The sequence below is a fragment of the Adelges cooleyi genome, unplaced genomic scaffold (genome assembly GCF_023614345.1).
Source record: "Adelges cooleyi isolate 19-005CV unplaced genomic scaffold, UGA_ACOO_1.1 ACOO_flye_CR_arks_rails_tigmint_CR_PRNA_23, whole genome shotgun sequence".
In the NCBI taxonomy this organism is placed as follows: domain Eukaryota; kingdom Metazoa; phylum Arthropoda; class Insecta; order Hemiptera; family Adelgidae; genus Adelges; species Adelges cooleyi.
The window spans coordinates 12,887,990-12,911,295 of record NW_026095893.1 but is presented as its reverse complement, the minus strand read 5'-3'; the positions used below and the strand labels follow the sequence as shown (position 1 = coordinate 12,911,295).

Below are 23,306 nucleotides of genomic sequence, written 5' to 3'. Positions count from 1 at the left end.
TAGTCAATGTTATATGTGTATAATCATGTTATTTAGCAATTTAATTTTTATAGCTTTTAATTCTAAAATATCAGTGTCAAATAATATTGTGATATCTATTTTATGTTTATCTTCAGGAATTAAACTTATTAAGTTTCCAATAGCTTCAATGAGTTTAATGCTTTCTCTATTATAGCGGCAGTTTAAACCAGGCATCATTTCATCCAAAACAAAGTTATAACGATTAATTTATATTTTTTTTGTTTCCTCAAAATATTAGTTGCCTTGATTATAATAAACTTTACTACACACTCTCCGTTTTCTTACTTTAGGAACTTCAAAGTTATTTTCAATCCACTTTTATAAAGTTTCTCTGTATATTTTGTCGTATTCCTCATCCTCGTATCGATAACGAGTAATAATTGTAAGCTTTTAGGATATTATTGAACCAACGGTTGTTAAGATTCTTTACTTTGTAAACTTGATATCACTTGATAATAATATATATTAAAAAAACATTTTAAATGAGGCGCCTAAAATGCAAGGTAAGTGACATTTTTGAAAAATTTGAGTTTAGTGCACAGTTAAACTTCAAATTGTCCTTTTTAATAGTTGGTAAAGTGTTAACGGCAAGTTATCATCTTGTGCTGCGATTTAGTAGCAAATCACTTAACCCACAAACGAAAACGCCATCTGGTTTAGAGGGAAATAGAGGGACAAGCGCACTTTTTTTCATTAAATTAATTTATAAGAGTTTATTATATTTTCCATTAAATTAATTTATTATTGATTATTAATTATATTAAGGTATGATTATTAATCATGTATTGATCAAAGATTATTGTGAATAATATGACATGTTATTAGTTTATATTATTATAGTGTTATAACATTATAAAAGCTGTTATATATTTTGTAACAATAATGTTTTTTTGACTCATACTATCTCTTTACTTCAAATTAATTATGTGAATAATTACTAATAAATTATACCCCTTGTGTTAATAATTAAAACCAAATATACCATTCGATTCTCAATAATATAATCACGTATCACTCATAACAGGTAATATATTAAAAAGATTTTATAAAAACTAAAAAGTCTTAAATTATTATCAACTAATATATAGGCATAGCCAAATATTGTAATCCTCATATTGTGATCCTTTATACGAATTAAATTTGCATATTATATTTGTAGTTTGAATTATTAATGGTAAACTCCCAATTAACCCACACGTGTATTTGAAGTGACAGCACACCCCAGCCCCCTCCCATATTGCGCCTATGTTGAGCGTAGCCTTTCTATACCCTTAGAAGAATTAAAGCATACTTAAGAAATACCACGTTTAAAGTAAGTTAGTAAAAAAAAATTTATACATTTTTTTAAAATTATTTATTTAAAAGTATGGTTAAAAATAGTATTATTTATGTTTTGTTAGTTAATAAAACTATTTAAATAGATTAGCTACGTTGGCTGACTATAAAAACTTCCAAAAAGTAGATTTTTTATTTTTAAACTATACTGAAGAAATTAACTAATTGAAAAAGTAAAAGGTGGTTGGAGAGCGTAGATTCTGTAAACGTTATTTATATTTTTTTTGTTTCTGTGTACTTAATTTACCTATATATTATTAGGCAGAAAAGTATTGTGTATACACTTTATTTTAATATAATTGTAATACACATTCTTGGTATAGTCAGAAAAATACTATGTAATTCTATATTTATAATTTTTAATTCGTTTTTTTATTAAAGCTTATCAATATGTATTATTAGGGCCAAGATAAAAAAATTAGGCTTTTGGTACTATTTGAATAATTCGAACTTCGTATTTTTTTTACAACTCGTTATTTTTAGATAGGTAATGCGAAAACTGGGCTATTTAATTTTAATCTTATTATACTTTATTTATGCCATGAAATATTGACTGGTTACTTTATTTTAGCATTCAAGCAAAATATTTTAATTTATTACTTCTTAATAAATTAACTTTGCACATCTAGTTAAAAAAATACACACATAGTCAAAATAAAATAAAATCAGTTAATTTTTTTAATTTTTCGAAACCCGTTATTTATTTATTTTTTAATTAAAATATTAAATTATTTTAATCTAACTGCGTTGGTTTAATTTAAGATTTTAAAATATTTTAATCAGAACTTTATAAAGTTTGAATTATTTATATTCTCTTAGCTTAGGTATAAAACAAATTTAATAATAATACATTATAAATAAGTCGGATCTTGATTAATAATTAATGAATAAATAATTGAATGCGCACAATTAAGTACATATTTAGTTGAAATCAAATTATATTATTTTGGAATTTATAAAATGTATTGTTGTTAATTTTCCAATTTAAACAATTTCGTGCTTTTTAATAACTCAAAAATTCGATTCGTTATATTGTTCAAATGAAATGGTGTATTTATGGGAAGGAGGGATGGAAGTTAAGCAAACTTAACCTAATCAACCTTTATTAACGGCGACCTTTTCTTTTAGTGCTGTTTAAATAATATTCAAGCAAGACAGTAAAATATTGGTTTTTGTATAGAGTGATTTTTAAAGTTATCCACTCAATATCTCATAGAGTTTAATCAATTATTGATTTTTTTTTATTCCGGGGTGTTTATCATTTTTTTCATTAAACAGTTCGATATTCATAATAGTATACTTTTAAAAGTTAAATATATTATTTTCCTATTGTTACAAAAAAACATTCAAACGAAACAATGCGTGACGTCAAAAATAAAAAACCCAAAAGTACTCAACTCAATTTAATCGATCCAACGAACATCAGATGATATTCAGCTGTCAAGGCGAATTGAAGATAGTTTTAAGTATTTTATTGCCTAATATGGTCCGTCACAACTTTTATCTATAATTATAAACAAAATTTTTTTAAGAGTGTAGTATTGTTTATTACAATTTACAATAACATACATTAATGCACACACGACTTTATATAAAATGCTTTTGTACATTTTTGTCGAGATAGCATGTGTAACTCTTGCGATATTGTGAAATTATACCACATTTTAACAGTCAAACTTTTGATGCGTGGTAAGAAAATGTTTTCAATATTAAAGTATTTATTGATCACTACCCTCCATCCCTAAAATCGTGGAGTGGCCACTGTTTAAATGAACCAATGTCCGTATTGATCAACTCGTACGCGTTATACGTGTGTTTATATAATTATGTAGATTTTTGAGAAAATAATTAATTTATTGTTATTTGAAATTCTTTAGAACTGCAACGAAAAAATGCGTAGACTTTTCAGAGTCGTTTGAACCCAAGTGATGACATAGCGCTCACGCGGTAGGTCGGTAAAAATGGCCGTTTGTGATACTTCGCTAAGAAGTTAAACAACCCTAGGTAATAATCCGGCCGCGGCGTAGGTATATGTAGCGGCAAAAGGGGGGAGAGGGAGAGGGTGAAAAATCGGTAAACTTTAAAGAGGCTTGATGGCCATCGCTTCGAGTTAATTTCGTTAAGTCTTTCGCCGGTTGCTGGAAACTATTTTATAAACACCTCGTACGCGCTTCCATCCGGTCGGTCTTATCGGAGCGTGAACGACAGTGTTAATTTGCTGGAAATTGTCTTGGCGGCATAATAATCGACGCTCGCCCCACGGCTGTAACTTTCTTCTTATGCGCGCCTCGTTTTTACCCGTGAAATGTTTTTATCCATCAATATCCCATTATACATAGGTATAATGTTTGGCCATTTCCGTGTGCCTGTGTATAATATAAAAGAAAATGTAATGTATATATATATATATACACGCGCAGATATCGGTTTATCGTCAGCAAATCAATATGTCCAGCCACGGTTGAACGTTTTTTCGTTACTCTTAATGGAAAGACGACGATATTTTTGTCGTCCGGGGCAAACATGTTTATTGATATCGACGGGTTGATCCGTTCGAATTTATTTATTTGAGTTAATGGCGCGGGAAAGTCTATACCCGAAAAGTTAATATTCAATTGTTGTTCTAAATCGAGTTCCACTTGTATTTGTTAGGATCAGTCATATATTTACTTAAAATAGCATACTTAAAACATTTATTGGTATCAGAATTTTGTACATTAATTACAGCTTTTTTGTTTTTAATGCATTTTGATAGCCGTATATAACAGTATTTTATAGACTACTATCGTCAACGCAGTTTGTAGATCCCGATGAGATATGGCGTATAAAAAAATAATAAAAACGAGTGCGGCTGATTACCGGGGCAATATTATTGAATATAATGAAGTGGAGAGCACTACATTACATATCGGCCGTCTCGTGGGGTGTTCCAAATCGAGGGGTTGTCAGTCGGGCCGAGGGCTTATAGTGGCGTCGGCGGTGACGAATACACACTGTGACCAGTCGGTCGACTCGTTGATGACAATCAATCGGAAATATTTAAATTGTGATCAAAGTGCCCGCGGCGGCCATCTGTCGCTCCGAAAAACTATTACACCTGTTTTTTTTATAAAATTTGTGACTGTACATATACGCAAAGTTGCTCGCGGGGAGGGACGCAGTGTGGTACAATGCGCTTTTAATCCGACAGTATTCACACCCCGGCGTACAGTGTCCTCTTACACAAACTGTTTTCTTTTCACAATGACCGAAAATCCCTGATTTGTCACCACCACCACCACCATCACTACCGCCTACGGATAGTTCTTTTATTTCCGACACTAATGTACTTGTATTACACCGTTTCCGTCGGTCCGTTGTTTGGACCGACCCTTTACTACAATATGTTGCTATATTTATTTACACAAAATCCGATAATTAATAGCGAGCATGTTGGGGACCGGGAACGCGTCCAAAGCAAATCATAAGCAGAAAGCATTTTATGTGTGTATGTAGCTATACCTAAATTACGTAACGCGTAGAGTCTAGTTACTTTAATGACGGTAATTGTTCGTTTTTTAATTTGAATATTTTTGAACGACTATACCTGTCAGTTGACACAACATTTAAATAATCATTGTGCACACGAAAAATACCAAATACCTGCTTTGATAAAAAAAAAAATATAGTTACAACCGCAAAAAATCTGTCGAATAAGAGCGATAACCAAATATTTCATAGTTGACCCTACCATACTTAAAGTTAGCATTAATATCTCGTTAAAAATACTATCTAATTTTACTTAGCCAAAAGTCTAAAGCTAGTGAAAAGGGTATCATTAAAGATTACAAATTAAAATATTACAAAAATAATAGTCACGGGACACCACTACACACTAAATGTGAACTTGCTTGTTATTTTGTTATGGTATTGTTTCATTTTTAACCGGGTAATTATAACCGTTTTAGAATATAGAAGGATTTGTGATAACACAAATTTGAAACTAATTCGACTATTTATAAAAATGTTATAGTGCGCCGTTGTAAATTAAAAAATATATAAATCGTTTGGATGTAACTCTCGAATTTTAAGGGGAAGGAGTGAACTTTTAAAATGTTTGTTCTTATAAAGTACTTTTCAGGTACGATTTCTATTATATAGAGTTGCCACATGAAGAATTCGGTTGAGCGGCTAATAAAATATCGTGGACCCATTTAATTACAAAAAAACAACAGCATATTTTATTTGTAATGCATATAATTTTTATAGTAAAATGATTATGTTTTTTGAAATTAATATAAAATTAATGTTTACAAGTAATATTTATGAGTAAAGTATTTATATTCCTGCAATAGAAACGAATAGATAATTATAAAAGCCGAGTCTAAACATACACTTTTTCAATGTCGGACATGTGCAACTTATAGGACAAACGTATAATTCAAATGTCTCACTTCATATAAAACAAGAACCTACACACAATTTAATGACTCTATAATTTGACAGTTGCATTGTTATTACACTCAAATATGTTATATTTTGCAACACAAAAGAATACATTGTCATATGCTGTGTTTTCAAAACGTACAAAACAGGGACTTTTGCGAGGGGCTTTTTTTTATATCATTGGTTACTCGTATGTTATATACAACCAAATTGAATATGTACGCCCACCGTATTAGAGGTTTTCCTACCACTAAAAGCCACAGCACTCTGGTAAAAAAAGGCTCTGTGATCACAGTACCGTCACCCGTGTATTTACGCTATTGTAAACTCTTTTTTTTTCTCTTTCCATCTAAAAACTATCATAATGGGTCTCGAAGGCATGTGACAAATAACCAACACAACCCATTTGACGTTTTATTTATGCGGCTTAAAAGCATACACGTATAAACTTATAATAAAGGACCTATACTGTTGCTTTGCTCTTCTTTAGATCAATATTTGTTCAGACATTTGTTAGTAGTACTACGGTGTACAACATAATTATATTATAATATTACAACCTTAAAACCTATTTTAAAGTAACTTTATGCATATAAAAATATTATATTTTGTACGGTTTTATAAACGTCCGGTTTGCTTGAAAATTATAATTGGCTTTTATTATCAAAGACTGGTATTCCGTAGGCCATAATTATGTATAATTTAACGGAATTCCTCTTTGTTAGGACTAAGTTTTATTTAATAAAAAAATCGCCTTTGACATAAAAAATAACCCCTAGTTTTTTATCCTTTTTATTGACTAGAATCGTTGATAAAACTTGATAATTTGTTTGAATACCACAATGGTTGTGCTATTAGTTATAATTGTTGAAACACATTATGTGTAATGTACGTAAGTTGAAGTCTTTAAATTATTACTCTAGTATTCTACACACTTCACAATTACCTTTTAAAATTTTACACTTCACTTACAAAAACTATGTGTTAGTAAATTCGCTCTTTGTTTGCTGCTTTAATACCGACAGCCCGCTAGAATTTGAATTCCCTTAGTAGTATTATCATCATCGTTATGATAACTCGTGTAAACTCACATCGAGAATAACGTTTAAACGGTGTAAGTAAATAGAAATAAAAAAGCCTGATGACGTGTGAACTGCTGGCAAACAATGCGAGATTGCTGCACGTCACCACTCCACGTTGTTGGCTGCACCACCGGCAGCGGCGGCAGTCAAGGGTTTGTTTTATTTGGACCAACTCGTACGCCTCTCGCTGGGTATTGCACGTGCCGCCAATAAAATAATAAACTCAATACAAATTTGCCGTCTTAATATTTACAGTATCGCTGCGACTGCGCACACGTGTCATTCTGTTTAAACTGTACACTTTCATACGCGCAGCCAATTGTTAAACCACACACACACAATTTGGGACGACACGCGCCTTTATTCTTTTTTTTTTTTAATTCATAATAATACGATTTAAAAAGTGTATATATTTTTTATTATTCACTGGACATCGAAAATCCGCCCAGTAATTTTTTTTTTCAATATACTATTGTAGTAAACAATATAAAATATATTATATATATTATTTGTGTATATAATAAACGGCGACAGCGTTTTATCGAATATCCCGACAGGCGTTTCGCTGTCCCATGTCGCTAACCAGCCGGCAGAAATAACGCTTTGACAGTGTCATTTAAGACATCAAAAGCTGTTTGTCAGTGAACAACGCTAACGCCTAACGGTGTTTGAGGGGAGGTGGAGAGCGCTCATATACCGGATGTCCCATTTTTAACCCCTTCGTGCATGTTGTGCCGTACATGGCACAAATTAGTTTTTTGTTATTTGTTGCTTTGGAAATGAATTTATGACATAACTGCATAGATGGCCGAATTCGTCACAAAAAACTGACCCATTTTGATGTAAAGTACCTTCATCTAGCGTTAAAATTATGAATTATAGATGAACAATAAACAACTGAAAATATTATCACCGCGTCGGGTAAAAATTATTTCTTTCATGCTATCATAACAAAAAATTGAAACTACCGAATTTAAAAAAAAAAATTACTACCTTGTAGGGAATTTTGTGGAGAATATTTTAAAAGTAAGAACAGTTTTTTAAGTATAAGAGTTTTTGAAATACAACAAAAACTTAATGTGTGCCTAATATGGGACAACATGCATAAAAAGTTATTATAATTTGTTACTTACATTATTAAGAAAAAAAAAATGATAATTACACAAATCATGTTTTTTAATTATCTTATAAAATATATATCACAAATAAATGTCAGTAATAAAAAAAAATGCCAAAAAATGAATACCAATTATGACAACATTTGTTTTGAGTGCATATTGTTCCAGATATGGCACAAACAAAAATTGTGTTTTTTAATGCATGATGGCCATAAGTGGCACAAACATACATTTGGTGCGCGTTGTGCCATATTAGGCACGAATTAAACTTTGAGGAGAATTAAGGGGAAGTTGTGCTCAAATAATTTTTTTAATATTTTTCCCATAATCCTGATATATTTTAGAATCAGTACAATTTTTTTGGGGAAAAAAAAAAAGTCATGCATGAAGGGGTTAATTACTAATAGATTTTCCTCGACAAATTTTGCGTGTGGTATCTTTGGTACGTATATGGTAACTTTGGTATGTGTGATAACGTTGGTATGTATGGTAACCTTGTTATATCGAGTGTCCAATTTTGAAATACTAATCGATTTATCTCGAAAAATACTAATCCAATCAAAAAGTTGTTTATTAGAGACTTTTAAGGCTAGTCCTCAACTCGTCGTGTTGTTTCGTTTCGTTATACTGAACACGACACGTACCTTTTTAACTGCACGAAATAATTGTTACCAGTCGTTCTACCAACATTATCAGTTATCACTTATCACTGATTTTTCATTTATTTTTCACCACAGATATATATATAATAAACTAGATTGCTAATTAGCGATAAGAATTGAAGCCTACGGTCCGCCATTCTGGTGGGATTTATGTGTGTTATCAATGCATATTATATATATGTATCTACTATCTGTACATATTATTATATCAATATTATATGTATATATATCTGTTATTGTTATAAGCATTTATTATTCTCACGTGATAAGGTTCTAATTCCCACCAAGATGGCGGAAAGTGGCTGCTTCAATCTTCTCTATTGGTGGCATGTACAGTTAGCAATCTAGTTTATTATATAAATCTGTGTTTTTCACTAATAATTATTTTATTATCACCGTAAATAAAAATAAAAACTAATTATAATAAATTAAATTGTTATCAATTTACTTTATTATACTGTAAGGTCCAATTATTAGTAAGGTTATTATATCATTTTATTTACTGATATTTTGGTTGACGATAAATTGAAAATATTACATTTTTTTTCCTATATGGAAAGAATGCAAAAACAATTTGTTTTCTACGTTTTTCTTCAGAAAAAATGGATGCACCATGACGTACCTATTATATGGAGCGAGGAAGTGTGCCTTTTAATCATTTTAAAAAGCCCCAAAAAAAAAAAAAAAAAATTGAAATATGTTTCAATAAAAGTTCATTTATTATTATAAATTACGATGTAGTTTAAAAAATAAGTATTTTTAATAAAATATCATTAGGTATATAATTAATAATAATAATATTACAAATTATATAATAATAAAATCTTACTATTCTATACTGTCTTCTATCAAACCGTCTACTTCAAGATCGATGTATTTTAACCCAAAGTTTGGGTAAACTATATAATTGAAATTGTCTACACGCTTTTTAACTAAACTCGCTAAATCTTCCGTTGGCATATCTAAAAATGGTAGCATAATAACTTGAACGAAATCTTCCATCCAGCAAAAATTAGAAAAATATGAGGCCATGTCTTCTTTGGTTTGCATCATTAAAAAAATAATCTTTTCTGAATTAGCGGGCCTGTAATTGTCGAAAAAATATTTTAATTTTTCGGATAGTTGCTTGTTGAACTCTTGTTGCTCTGAAGATAACTGCTCAAAAAATTGTAGCGCGTGGTTTATGCGCCGTTCAACGTACTGCAATTTCATGATTGCGTCTGAGGCCAAGACTAGACATCTTAAATTTTCTTGTACATTTGACAATGTCGTGCACCGCATTTCTAAAACGAGTTGGAAGTTCATGAACTTAATAAATGTAAAAGCAAACTTACAAGCCAAAAACTGATTATAATTTTTAATTTTATCCTCTAAATTGTCTTCGGTTACTATCGACCCTCTGTCATTTAACTCAAGCAAGTCGTCAACACTGTAACGCGCCACATCATTGGATTTCACTGCGAGTTTTATGTTTTCTAAATGACGCCTTCCGATACTTTTTAGAAGATCGTTCATCTGATTTACACGGTCATCGGCATTTGCATTCATAAACTTGATGCATAAGCAAAACGTTATGAAAGTACTTAAATATGAGCCAGCGAACATTTGATTTTTGTGTATAAATTTTAAATGCAAGACAATTATTTGGAAGGACGTGTTGAAACTATACTGACAGCATACAATAGTACACGTATGTATAACGTCACCGTATATAATATTTTTCGATCAAAAGTGATTTTTTTAATACAGTTTATTGGTTTAAAATAATCATGTCATATGCCTACAGTAAGTTTTTAGAGTAGATCCATGCTTATAGTTTATACAGGTGTCTCCCGACGACTTAAAGATTTTTTTTAAAATCTTAAACTCGCTTCAATAAAAAACACACGGGATATAATAATTATTACTTAAAAATAGTAATAAATGTACAGTTTAGCTGAAAATCAATTTGGCAAAAGTCAATGTGATAATTTATTTATTAACCATTTCCCAGTTCCTTTCACTTATTAAAATATAAACTTTTCGAGTTGAGAATAATCTAATGAACATTTAAAGTGGAAGATTGGGAAATTCATAATATACATAATATGTACAAACTAATGAACATCAATTTGTAATAAACAATATCAATGGCGTATTTTGGACAACGTTTTGGGAGGTGTCCAATTTTGTACTACCCGGTGTCCATAATTTCTATATTCGTATTTTTCATAGACTTTTTTACACTCAATCTAAGCCACCCCCCCCCCCTTCTTCTACTTAGTAGTACTGACCACAAAAAACTTACTTATGTTAGTAAATATTTATAATATAATATTTTATGTAATTATAAATTAAAGATTTTTACTCACAATATTTGATTATATTATATTTTTTATATACCGTTTTTTTTTTTTTTTTATATAAAAACTAAATTAAATCATAATATATAATCAAACTATAAAATCAAGAAGTCTTTTTTTTAAATTTAGTTTTTGCAGTACATCGTCAGTCTCTATGATTACGGTTTTTGCTAATATATATTGGTGCCGACTGCCGAGGTCAACTATAACTTAAACAAATATATTTTTGAAACTCTTAATGTAAAGCTATGTAAGTAAAACCTATAGAATGCCTTTGTCTTTGTATTATTAAATAAGTGGTTTCATTATAAGAAAAAATGTAATTATTTGTTGTATATTTAATACAAATTTGTCATGTGTAACACGTTTTTTTGAGCCAAGGGGTGTCCAGACACCGTGGACACCCCCTCCCAAAAAAAATACGCCACTGAACAATAGAATGAAAATGTTTTTCCGAAACTTGTTGACTATTGATTTGTTCACACATACTTTTGAAATTTAATTCGACAAAAGTGTGATTTTTTTCCTTTTGGTTTATTTTTTTAATAAAAAAAGATTTGACAAAACTTATAAACTTATGAGTTTTTTTCTTGATTTCGAAGAGGAAGAGTTAAACTTACAAGTTCGATATCTGGTCTGCATTAGAAGTGCAATGTGAAGAAATCGGTTCAACGGCTAAGGAATTATCGTGGGTCAGGTCATGACTAAAAAACCAGGCATGATTGCTAGATTACGACATTTTCCTATCTTTGCGCATTTGCCTTTAGTCATGGAAGATTTTATAACTTGTAATCAGTAATTACTAATTAACACTGTAAAATACGTATTATTGCAAGTCTAGGGCAATTTTCCTGCACGGTATTATCTAGAAGTCATGCCTGTTTATTTAGTCATGGGTCAGGTGACAAAAAATTAATGAAAATATCTTTGAAAAAACACATCGACCTCCGTATCGAAGCTAAAAAATAAATACAATCATTTTAAATAGTAGGTTTTCTGGAAAATGATGACCGATTGTTAAAAAAGTACAACTGTCATTTTGTCATTTTGCTGGGAATTCGGTAGGTAAAGTTAGTTTTTGTAATTATTTTAAATTTGCTCATGAATAACTAGGTTATAAATGGGGAACTAAAGATTGTCAATTACTGTCCCTTCAGTTTGTTCAAACAATTTTCCTTGAAATTGGAAAGCATTATGACTCATACACAACTTCGTTAGACTTGCTAACTCTGTAATGTTTTTTCTTTATCTATTTGTAGTTCGGTTAGTCATTCTGTCGAATATTGTAATGTCACTGGTATGTGTATGATCGGGAAAAGAGCTACTACATCAAAATATATTAGTCTATTATTCTTCCTGGAGTTGATAATCTGATAAAATATTTGAAGTTCTTGGGTTGTGAGATGGTATTTCCTAAATTGTTTGCTAGATTGTATGTTGGTACATTTATATTCGACATTATCGGTCTCAAAACATTTCCCGGTTTATGAATTTTAGACAGTGCAAACAATTTTAATATTTAAGAATTTGAATAGAGAATCTAATTTTTTTTTCCAACCCCGTTTTTTGAGTTTCATGAGTTATCATTTTTGTTATCTCTTTGATCAAAATTATCATTTTGTACAACAAAGATACGATTACCATAGCTTAGCGGCGGCCAAAAGTGACATATCCAAGTGAGACATTGTCATTAACCAAAGGAGACGAGTGCGAAAAAAAAATATAGATGGTTGGTGTAACTAAAATTATTGTTAATATAGGAATATAAATTATAATACATGTTTAGTTGGAATACCTAAATAAATAGTCGCTTTAACTAAAATGTATTGTGTCCTTATATTAACCATAATTTTAGTTATATGTATTTCGTGAAAGAAAATTATTAATAAATAACACTTGATCGCAAAGTATACTTCGTAACTTATGGTCTCTTCTACAATCAAGAAACAAATACATTTGAGCGAAAGAAAAACGTGGAGCTACGAAAATTATACAACAAGCCGGATATTCTATCTTATATTAAAAGTAAACGATTTGAATTGTTCATGGCCTGGAGAGCGGATGGCCAATTATTGATAAAAAAAAATTTAGTGGAGAAAATAAATGGAACAAGACCTCTAAAGTCTAGGGAGACGATCATAGTGATTTTTTTTTGCAGTGAAAATTTCGAAAAATTAAAAAAATTGGTACAGACGAAATTATTGTATATGTTGTACGTTGAACAAACAAAAAGCAATAGTGGTGTTTCATATTTTATAGTCCTTTTAGTCTGTATATAAATATTTATAATTGAATGTTAAACTGCAAAGGAAAAGCTGTGCTATACATAGACAATAAAGTGCATGTAGTATCATATTCGTTTTTGTGTACATTTTTAACATTATTTGTTCTGCCGGTGAAAAATTAGTTGGTATAAAATACTATTATTATTGAACGAACGCGGGGACACGCTTAGGTACATTATATTATACATAGTATATACAAATATACCCACTACATAGCCCATAGGTAAATATATTTTGTACATGGCAGTTGTGCTTGATGGAAAGAGAATGAGTTGATGGAAAATTACAAAGGGGAAAACCCATTCCGCGTCCCTGAAAACTATTACAAAATAATATATTATTATCGTTTAGGGGATCCACAAAAACAAAGGCGTTACCTCCCGGAACAGCCATGACAGCAAGTCCGGGCGGTGCGAACCAATAATATTGCAGCAAAGCGCACCCTGTCCCGTCTCATTGGTGCCCGCCAGCAGCCCTATCCCCGTCCTCGGGTCCCTGTTTTCCAGTCAGCCGATCACTAGTCCGTAATTTCGTTAGTCACTTCTAGTTTGGCATCGGATGACGCGCTCTTTCGTTAATCGGACACTCCGGTCATCCTAAACCAATTCAATTTAAACCATCGCCTCTCAATTTCTTGTTTATTTATTTTTTCCAATAATTGCAATGTTTTTTTTGCGTGTTTCCGTAAAATAGTATACAATTTTTTTTTGAAGTTTTTCCGTTATAATTTTCACCTTTTAAATAAAGTTTCAACCGATCCGAACGCACACAATCGTCCACGGTTATCCGACGGTTCGTTCTGCCGTCGCAGAAGAGTCGACCAGCGATTACGACGCACGCCGTACAGCACCATCAGAGTCTTCAATAATTTCGCCAGAATCTCTCTGTAACTTGTATAGAAATTGCCTACCTGAGTGCAGTAACGGGCACCGCGATTGATCTGAAAGGTGTAGCGGGTGGTGATCCGCACCACCCGCACAACATATTCCCCGCACTGTTCTCCAGACAGTTAAATTTCAACAACGGGTCACACCATCACGGGGGCACCACACACACTTCGTCGGGTAAGTCTAAGAATTAATATATAATAGAATTTTATATATATTTTAATATATATTTAATATTTTTTATATATATTTTATTCTATATATAGAATTTATATATATATATATATATTATGTATACTTCATATACTCGGGATACAGCGCTTGTATAGGTATTGATCGATCATCGACGGCGATTTTGGGATGAGACGTGGTGGCCTCATCGCTTTACTTAAAACTTTTTAAACGGTCTTTCTTATTTTGTATTAAGAGGGCGTCGCACCAGTGATTTTCAGTGGTAAAAACATGTTTAAGTAGACTGAAAATAACTCGCTTAATTTTGGTTTTAGAGTAAAAACACCTATTATAAAATTAAAAGAAAACAATATTCCGGACGGCAAGACGGTGCATTTTTTTAAAAAAATTAATTTTTTGGAAAGTTATAGTCATTTACAAATGTTAAAATAGTCGTTATTTCTAAACTATGTATTGAGCATTATACTTAAATTATAGAAAAAAAAAGCACCGAAATATTGTTTTCTTTTAATTTTATAATGGGTGCTTTTACTTTAAATCCAAAATTAAGCGAGTTATTTTCAGTCTGCTTAAACAAGTTGAGATGAATAAAACATTTTTAAATCGCTTTCGAGGATGCTGTGATAGTTCAAAAAATAAATCAACTACCAAAATAGAGTCCTAGTTATTGAACTAATAATTACACATCACAGTTTAACCTTTAAATTAAGATTTTGTAAAAAATTGTCTATACTTTACTCCTTAAAAATGGGCGGTGCGACGCCCTCTTAATAACTAATAAACTGATCGTTACTAAGAGATGTTTCGTGTGAAAAGTTTTATATCACATGATATTTTTAATCTAAGGAAAAAACTATCGTGGAAATCATGACCTTTAGACATTTTAATACATAAAATTGTACACCCAATTCTAATTTTTACTTAAAAGGGTTTTAAGTGTGTTAAAGAGTGTAAGTTAAGTCCTATTAAGTCCTCATAAGAGCGTATGCTACACCATTCACGATTTTATGCTAAAAGTTGACATAATGTGACTTACCTAAATTAGTCTGGTTCTGAGGTACAATAGTAATATAATTATTAATACGCTTTATACCACCTGACATTTTGAGTACGGCAACTGTAAAAAAGTGCAAGCTGTACAAATTTAACGGCCCCAACACTCAAGATTAAGAATTCACTTTGTAGTGGGTATTAACAAGAAGATTGTTTTTTTTTCTTTTATCAAAAATTTTACTTCTTACAAAATTTTACTTCATGTTGGATGGTTTAAAATATTTTTAAACGTTTTTCAACACCTTTTAAGTTAGGACATGCATCACAAAGGACAAACTGTACTTAGTTTATATATCTAATTATGTCTCATCATTTTATACAAATCTATATCTATTTAACTAAAAAGGTCGATCTCATACTTAGTAACTTTTGAAAAATATACCTAATCTTTATAGTTTGTACGAATTGAAATATCGAATTAAATACACCAAGTTAAAATGTATTAAAAATGTCATTATTATATTATATTAGGTTGACATATTTACCCCGTTCAATCTAAGGAGTTTAAATTAAAGTAAGGTTTTATTCTAATAGTTTCCGTACAATAAAATATACCACGGCAACAAAAAAAAAATGTATCATATCCTCCTTCGTGACAAAATGTTGGTTGTGATAATTATAAATGAACTAAAATAAAATATAATTAATTATTTTGATTGACATACGTTTGTTGTAGACATAGTAACTATAGAAGATATTTGGCATAAACTATATTAAAAATAATTATTCATGAAGGTTATTATTAACTTTTTTATTTTTACAGTCAAATTTTAAAAATAGCGTGCTCGTAGAGAATTAATTTAAGTTCAAAACAATTGATGTGTATGAATTTAACTCCTAAATTTCTATACTTGCCGGGCTACATTATATGCATTCTAAAACCACGAGAATAAAAATTTACTTTACAATACATAAATGTAATTTTTTAGTTATTCAAATCACCCTAAATTGGTCAATTTAGTCAGTTAATTTCTATATTTTGTCACATCCTCTTGGTACTTATTCTACGTGCTACCTGACGGCTTCCTCGCATATTATACTAGAGTGTTTTGATATTACCAATATTTCTATTATAGTTTTACTGGAATCAGAGGTGTAATTTTACAGTTTTTGACACCAAGCGACCACGTATTAATATGTTGTAGATAAATGTCTGTATAATATATTACGCTAATACTGCCACTTAAGGATCTCTACACCGGCGTTTATTAAGGCAATTTTTTTCAAAAACCTTTATATCAATCTAAAATTTATAAACTCATCTATTATTAACACAACAAAAATGCATCTATTTTGATATTAAAATTTTTTTCAACTTTTATAGCTCGTACAAGCTCTATTTTTCTAAAAACATATGTTTTAACAACAAACAGTGCATTCCTAAGAATATGTACTCCGATTTTAAGTTTTGAAAAAAACATTTGAGTTATTCAAACATTTACAAGGCATCGGTTCGTGGCCCAGTTTTAACAACAATTCTAGTTAAATAATTATTTATATTTTAAAAATTGCAATTTTTAAAGTTTTTTAATCATTTTTACAACAATATTACAAAATGTACTTCGACCGATGCATCAAGTAAATATTTAAAAATCTATACCTGTTTTCAAAACTAATGTTGGATTACGCGTTTCAAGTAGTAGTAGACGAGTACAGTTAAAACTATAAGGAGTTGTTTTCGACCAAATATACACAGGCGTGGACCGCCTATGAGTCTTTAATATTTAAGATGAATACACGAGAAAAAATACATAGTTGGTCCACAACTAAACATTTAGTTGGCCGAACTAAATGTATAGTTGCTTTGACTTAAAATTTAGGTGGCCCGACTATTTATTTAGTTATTACAACAAGAAATGTACCTATTTTGTCCTTATATCAACCATAATTTTAGTTGTATTGTACTATGACTATGTATTTTTTTTTTTTTTTTTGTAATCCACCGTTAAATAATATTTTTGACTTTTCTTCTTTAAATCGACATAGTGCAGCGTTTGTAATCATTGCCTATATAATATGATAATCCAAACGATAATCGTTAAATACATTCATAAACTAATAATTGTTAAGAAGATCGTGATTCAGAAATATATATATATATATATATATATATTATGTATTTGTGTTATTTTTGTTGTACAATATCTAAAATAACTAATGATTTCACTTGATTAAGGCAAACTCATGATGGATGATTTGCGACCTGGTTTGGGTGGTATATTAGGTCTTATGGACCACGATCACCATCATCATCACATACACCACCATCATCCTAGTGCTGTCCACGGGGACAAACAACGTTTATCCAAAGGAGCTAGTGATTCGTCTAATGACCTCGGGTCCTTGTATGGTCTGCCTGTTAACACTGCCGGTGACTCTTCTCATCATAATACACCTTCGCCGGGTCGAGGGTCTCTAGCTGAGCAAACTAGTACGTAATTTGTAACAGGAAAATATTAAAATTAAATTTTTTTTTAATTTGTGCATTATTTTGTTATTTTTAAGAGTTAAAATGTAATCTACCTTTCAAGAAGGTATTATTATTTAGGGATACATTTTTTTTTTTACATAATCCGAATAAAACTGAATACAAAATAGGAGGTTTATACAGCTTGTAAAAAGTCTTCCTCTTTCAAACAAAATAGAATTGTCGAAATCCGACTGCTACGAGATGTTCGTCTTTCTTATAAAATCATTTTTCGCCACGAAAAACAGCTATAACTAATATAAAAATTCCTTTTTTAGCTACGCATCGAAGCTAAAATAAGGAAATACGCAAAAATGCTAATTATAAAATAAAATCAATTATTTGTCAAATACTTCCTATATTTCGTTTCTTAAATAATTTATATCCGCGTCCGGGAAGAACACTACTCCTAATCATTTTTAACGGTTTTGCATGTTTTAAAAACAATTTATGAATAGCTGACATCTCCTTTCGTTTCATCCTCGTTTACATTTAAGAATCGAAAAATAATACAGTTTTAACTAATAACAATTAAGTTATGTGATTTTTTTCAAAAACTGACGTCAGAAACGTAGGTAGTGTTATTTTTTAATTTATTGCAATTTTTAGTTGTGTATGAATATGTTTTTCCTCTGAAACATATTTTAATACTAAATAAAATCTGTAGTCCTATGGAGACTTGTAGATGATAGAATGTTGACGATAACCAAGTACAGCTAATCACAATAATTAAAAATAAAATATTGTCCACTCTATCCCTTAAGAAAGATCTCTTGCTAAATAGGATGGGTGGTTAGAAATGAAAATATAAATTAATGTAACAACGAATTCATGTTAAAATATAATTCTATATATGTGTTTGTTTTATAATTAAATATCTTTACAAATTCCAATTTTAAACAGTTACTTATACTTATCAAACAGAAATGTATTAAACACCTATTAAATTGAACTATTAATATTTACATTAATCATTACAATTTTATTTATTGCAGCTTCTGAAGGAGCTTTTAAAAAATTAAAAACTGAGCCGTTAAGTTCAGTAGGAAGTATTAGTACTAGTCACACTGGACACACTCCCACTACTGCGACATGTCCAACGCCTGCAAGACGGAGGCACCGTACTACTTTTACACAGGTATCAACGAGCCTATATTGTATTTATATTATGTATCTACAGATAATAATTAATTTTCTAAAAATTCATACAAACTATGTTTATAATGATATCATAGGAACAACTCGCAGAGCTCGAAGCCGCTTTTGCAAAATCCCACTATCCTGATATTTACTGTAGGGAGGAATTGGCAAGAAGTACAAAGCTAAATGAAGCCAGAATACAAGTATGTCATTTTTCAGTTATACAAATATTATTTTATACTCGTTTTTATTATAATTATACCTCAGTTTTATTTTAAAACACCGACCGTTAACATTATTAGATCTAAAATATGGGATACTTTGATCGTGATGACTGATGAGCCAGAAACGTAGAAAAACGTGTTAAGTACTTTAAACGAAAGTAATAAAAAAACATTAAAAATATTTTACTCTCCTTTATATCGCTGTTTTGTAAATATCTACATTATTTTTTTTTAAGCCATCGGTATTATTTATTATTAGTTTGATAGCTACCTATCGGCTATAAATAAATTGTTATTCCAATAACCATGCGCTATGATTAGACTTGCAGACAACAACAGTAGTATGTATTTTAAAGTAGGTATTTATACACAAAAAAAGGACACCGGGGATACGCGTAGTAGATAATATACGGTGGGTTTCGGATAGCTTTATAATGTAGGGGATGTATTGTAAGAATGAACAAAGCCCAGTTACATCTTCAATCTTATGTACAACGATAGAGGGTTACAGTGAGTCATACGGACTTTCCTCGATCATTGTCCCCAGGAACATTACATACAAGGCCGCCATAATTGAATTTATCGTCCATCGTGTAACCATCATGCACATAAAAGGGATACCCGTTTTCCCTACAGAGTTTTAAAAAGCTATACATTCCCTCGAATATTTTATATACATATATATATATATATATATAAGTCGCACGGTGATGAAATGAGTTTGTAATGACTTGAAAAGGGGAAACTGTTCTAACATTTGACAATGACTATGTATTTTATTTAGGTATGGTTTCAAAACCGAAGGGCCAAATACCGAAAACAGGAAAAGCAACTGCAAAAGGCTTTAGCCCCGCCCTCCATGCTTCCGGGTTGTAATGGGGCCGCCATGATGAGAAACATCTACCCTACGGCTTCTAGAACGTACCAAGCTTACCCACACCCCAACAGCATGAACAGATATCACCCTCAGGTAACGATCGTATTAGACTTTTTTTTTAATAACAAACTTCACTGTTGGCTTACACTCACTTAAATACATTTTATGCATATTTGTTGTAGTTATTTAACATTTTCTCTCAACAAATAACAATTATTAATTACTTTTTTTTTACAAATTTAAATCGATTGCATATATTCTGTTAAAATATGCCCGTTTGTCGGGATGGCGTCGTAGAGCTTTGTTGCGAGAGTACTAAGATTTGATTCTCTCGAGGCTGTCCTATATTACAAAAAAAAAGACGTATAAGCAAGTATGTCTGTGTGTGCTGATTCAGGTGTACACTCAGACTTTGGATATGTCCATAATATATTATACATGTGGAATAAACACAAGTCAAAATATCTCGTTTGTTAGTATTTACATATTGTATTAGGATGTCACATGTTTGGGTTGTACTCGTAGAAATAAAATAATGAAATATTTAAATAAACCCTTAACCATAATATAAATAATACTCTATAGAATATACGTATTTCGGCAGCAATATATTACCATTATCAGCGCATACAATTTTCCATCATCTATTCTTTACTATATAACAAGTATCGACAAGTGTTTCTTAAGTTTTTTTTTCTAGACTCATAGTAGAATTACAAAATTTGTACAGTACACAGTAAAGAACTTTACCTGAGTCGTAGCGTTTAAACATTTTTTTTATTACAGCAAAACTCAAGTTATTTATTTGTAAGAATAAATGTTTTCTTTTTTTATTTGGTTTTATTAAAAATGAGTATTAATATTAAAACATGTGGTAATTTTACTATAAATATTGACCTCATAAGTTTACCACCTCAAAACAGTTTTGATGGGAAAAAATGTAATTTATCCTATAGAAATGACTGTGATAGTCTGTAAAAAAAAAATCAATAAAGAATCCTCATTAGTATTAATAAGTATACGCTATAGATTTTGCGAAGAATTGCCTATACTTCACTCCATATTAAATAGGGGCTATTACGTCCTCTTAAAGACAGATTGAATTATGGCCTTATTATATCGCAAGCAAAATAAAACAACTAATTAAAGTTGTTAAGAAAAACATTTTTTTCCTACTTTACATCGACCATTTATTTCAAATGTATTACTTATGTTTTTTAATTTATGATTTTTATACGAGTTTTTTTTACTAAAATGTAGACTCGTCAGAATTGTATTACACAGTGTTGTGATTTAAACTGTTTCGCAAATCACGTAGATAAAAATTATAATTGTTACACAATTAATAGGTACTTAACATTTATAGCATGTATGACTTTGTATGACTTCAAACAAACTAACTATATTCTATGAAATTGTGTACTTATAGTATTTTTATACTAATGTTATATTAAATATATACTCATAAATAAGTTAAACATCTAGTAGTTACGCATACTCATTATTTTCGGCGATCTTTATCATACATTCATTTAAACCATGTATACTGTTATATGTATAGATGTCATCAAGTTCTTACATGTCGACTGCTGTAATGAGCCAGCCATTCACAGTTACGAGTCACCATTCCAATCCAGGAGGCTCTTCTAATCCGTCGTCTATTACAACATCAACAGGTAAATAATATTTGTTTTAACTCATTTTTCGTATTTTTTAATAGGTACTGAATTAAATAAGTACCTAAGGATAATAATAAATAAATAATGATTCTTTTATATATTAGAAGATATCAGACAATATCAGCGTCATTGTAAAGTTTTTTTTACTATTTTTCAAACCGACCCGCCTATGCAAAATTAATTTGTATAAACTTATTTGTGGTGGATTTAGAGCAATAACACCTACCTATTACAAAATAGAATAAAATCCGTGTTTTTGTATTTTTTTCTGTTCACCAATGTGCATTTTAGAAATCGATTAACTCTTATTTTTAATATTATAATCTATTAAATTTGATTTTTCACTTCTAGGAATGATCCCCGAAGAGGAATGGTACAATAAGAGTTTGTCAGCATTGAGGATGAACTCTAGCCATCATGCAAATCTCACTACACCAATGTTGCAATATCAAACATAGTTGTAATAGCTGTGATAAAAAATATTTAAAAATTATTGTAATTTATAGTGTAACTAATCAATTTAACTATAATAATTATAATACGTGTTTTTTAAATTTGTCATATTTGTATGGTGCATTTACCTACCTACTACATTAGCATAAATGTGTTATGCTGATTTCTGTATAAATAACATACGTATTAAAATTCTTCGAAAATTGGATTTCCTTTAAAATACTATCTATATATTTTTAAGACAATTTGTATATTAATATTTTTAGTTTTTGATTTGTTTTGTTTAACTCTTCTATGGATCTTTCTATATTAAATAAAAAATAAGCATTTATAATTTTTTTTTCAATTGATTGCGATACTACATAAAAATTATATTTATTTTTAATTCTATAGAATTATTGTAAACGAAATTTGTAAATATATACATTTCACATAGTTTATGTGCCTCTATAAAATTTGCATTGACATTTTCTATTTGATTGCTTATTAAAGTAACATATGAGCATTCTGCATTTATTATTAAGATAAAAATCATTATTTTTACACGTGTTAAATTTTTTAAAAACAATACATATTTTATTGTATAGGTTTATTAAAAGTACATAGGAATATTACGTAGATATTACCCATCGACAGCGAAAAAAATGAAACTTTGTTAAAAAATAAATTTAAATTTTAGAAAATGTATTAACATTTTTAAAAACGTATCATTTGTTTGATATCTGGGGCAAGTTGGTTTGTGTTATAATTTGTATTATTACAAAATAAACATGTAATTTTTTATTATTTTAAACTTATAACAATGAGGTAAGGCTCTAGGACATTAGGGTTTGAAAAATGGTGAATTATTTTAAATAAAGTTTTTTATAGTAACACTATTATTTCTTTTAAATTTTTAGTGCACTCTTTTAAACAAATGTATAAACATACAATATCATAATAGTATTGATAATTTTTAAAATTTACTTTGCTTAAATCAAAAACATCAAAACCTAAGGAAATAATACTTATATAAGTAACAATAAAAACATATTTATCAATAACTAAAAATTATATATAAAGCA

General features: G+C 29.9%; 1 protein-coding gene across 1 annotated transcript; it reads left to right on the top strand.

Annotated features, from left to right (window-relative positions):
- Positions 1 to 13,828: 13,828 nt before the first annotated feature.
- LOC126835569 (homeobox protein unc-42-like) lies at positions 13,829 to 22,445 on the top strand. Its single transcript, XM_050568240.1, has 7 exons — positions 13,829 to 14,334; positions 17,579 to 17,833; positions 18,865 to 19,007; positions 19,105 to 19,212; positions 20,018 to 20,203; positions 21,672 to 21,786; positions 22,141 to 22,445. The coding sequence occupies exons 2-7, from the start codon at positions 17,587 to 17,589 to the stop codon at positions 22,245 to 22,247; spliced, it is 906 nt and encodes a 301-aa protein (XP_050424197.1). The 5' UTR covers positions 13,829 to 14,334; positions 17,579 to 17,586; the 3' UTR covers positions 22,248 to 22,445.
- The last annotated feature ends 861 nt before the right edge of the window (positions 22,446 to 23,306 follow it).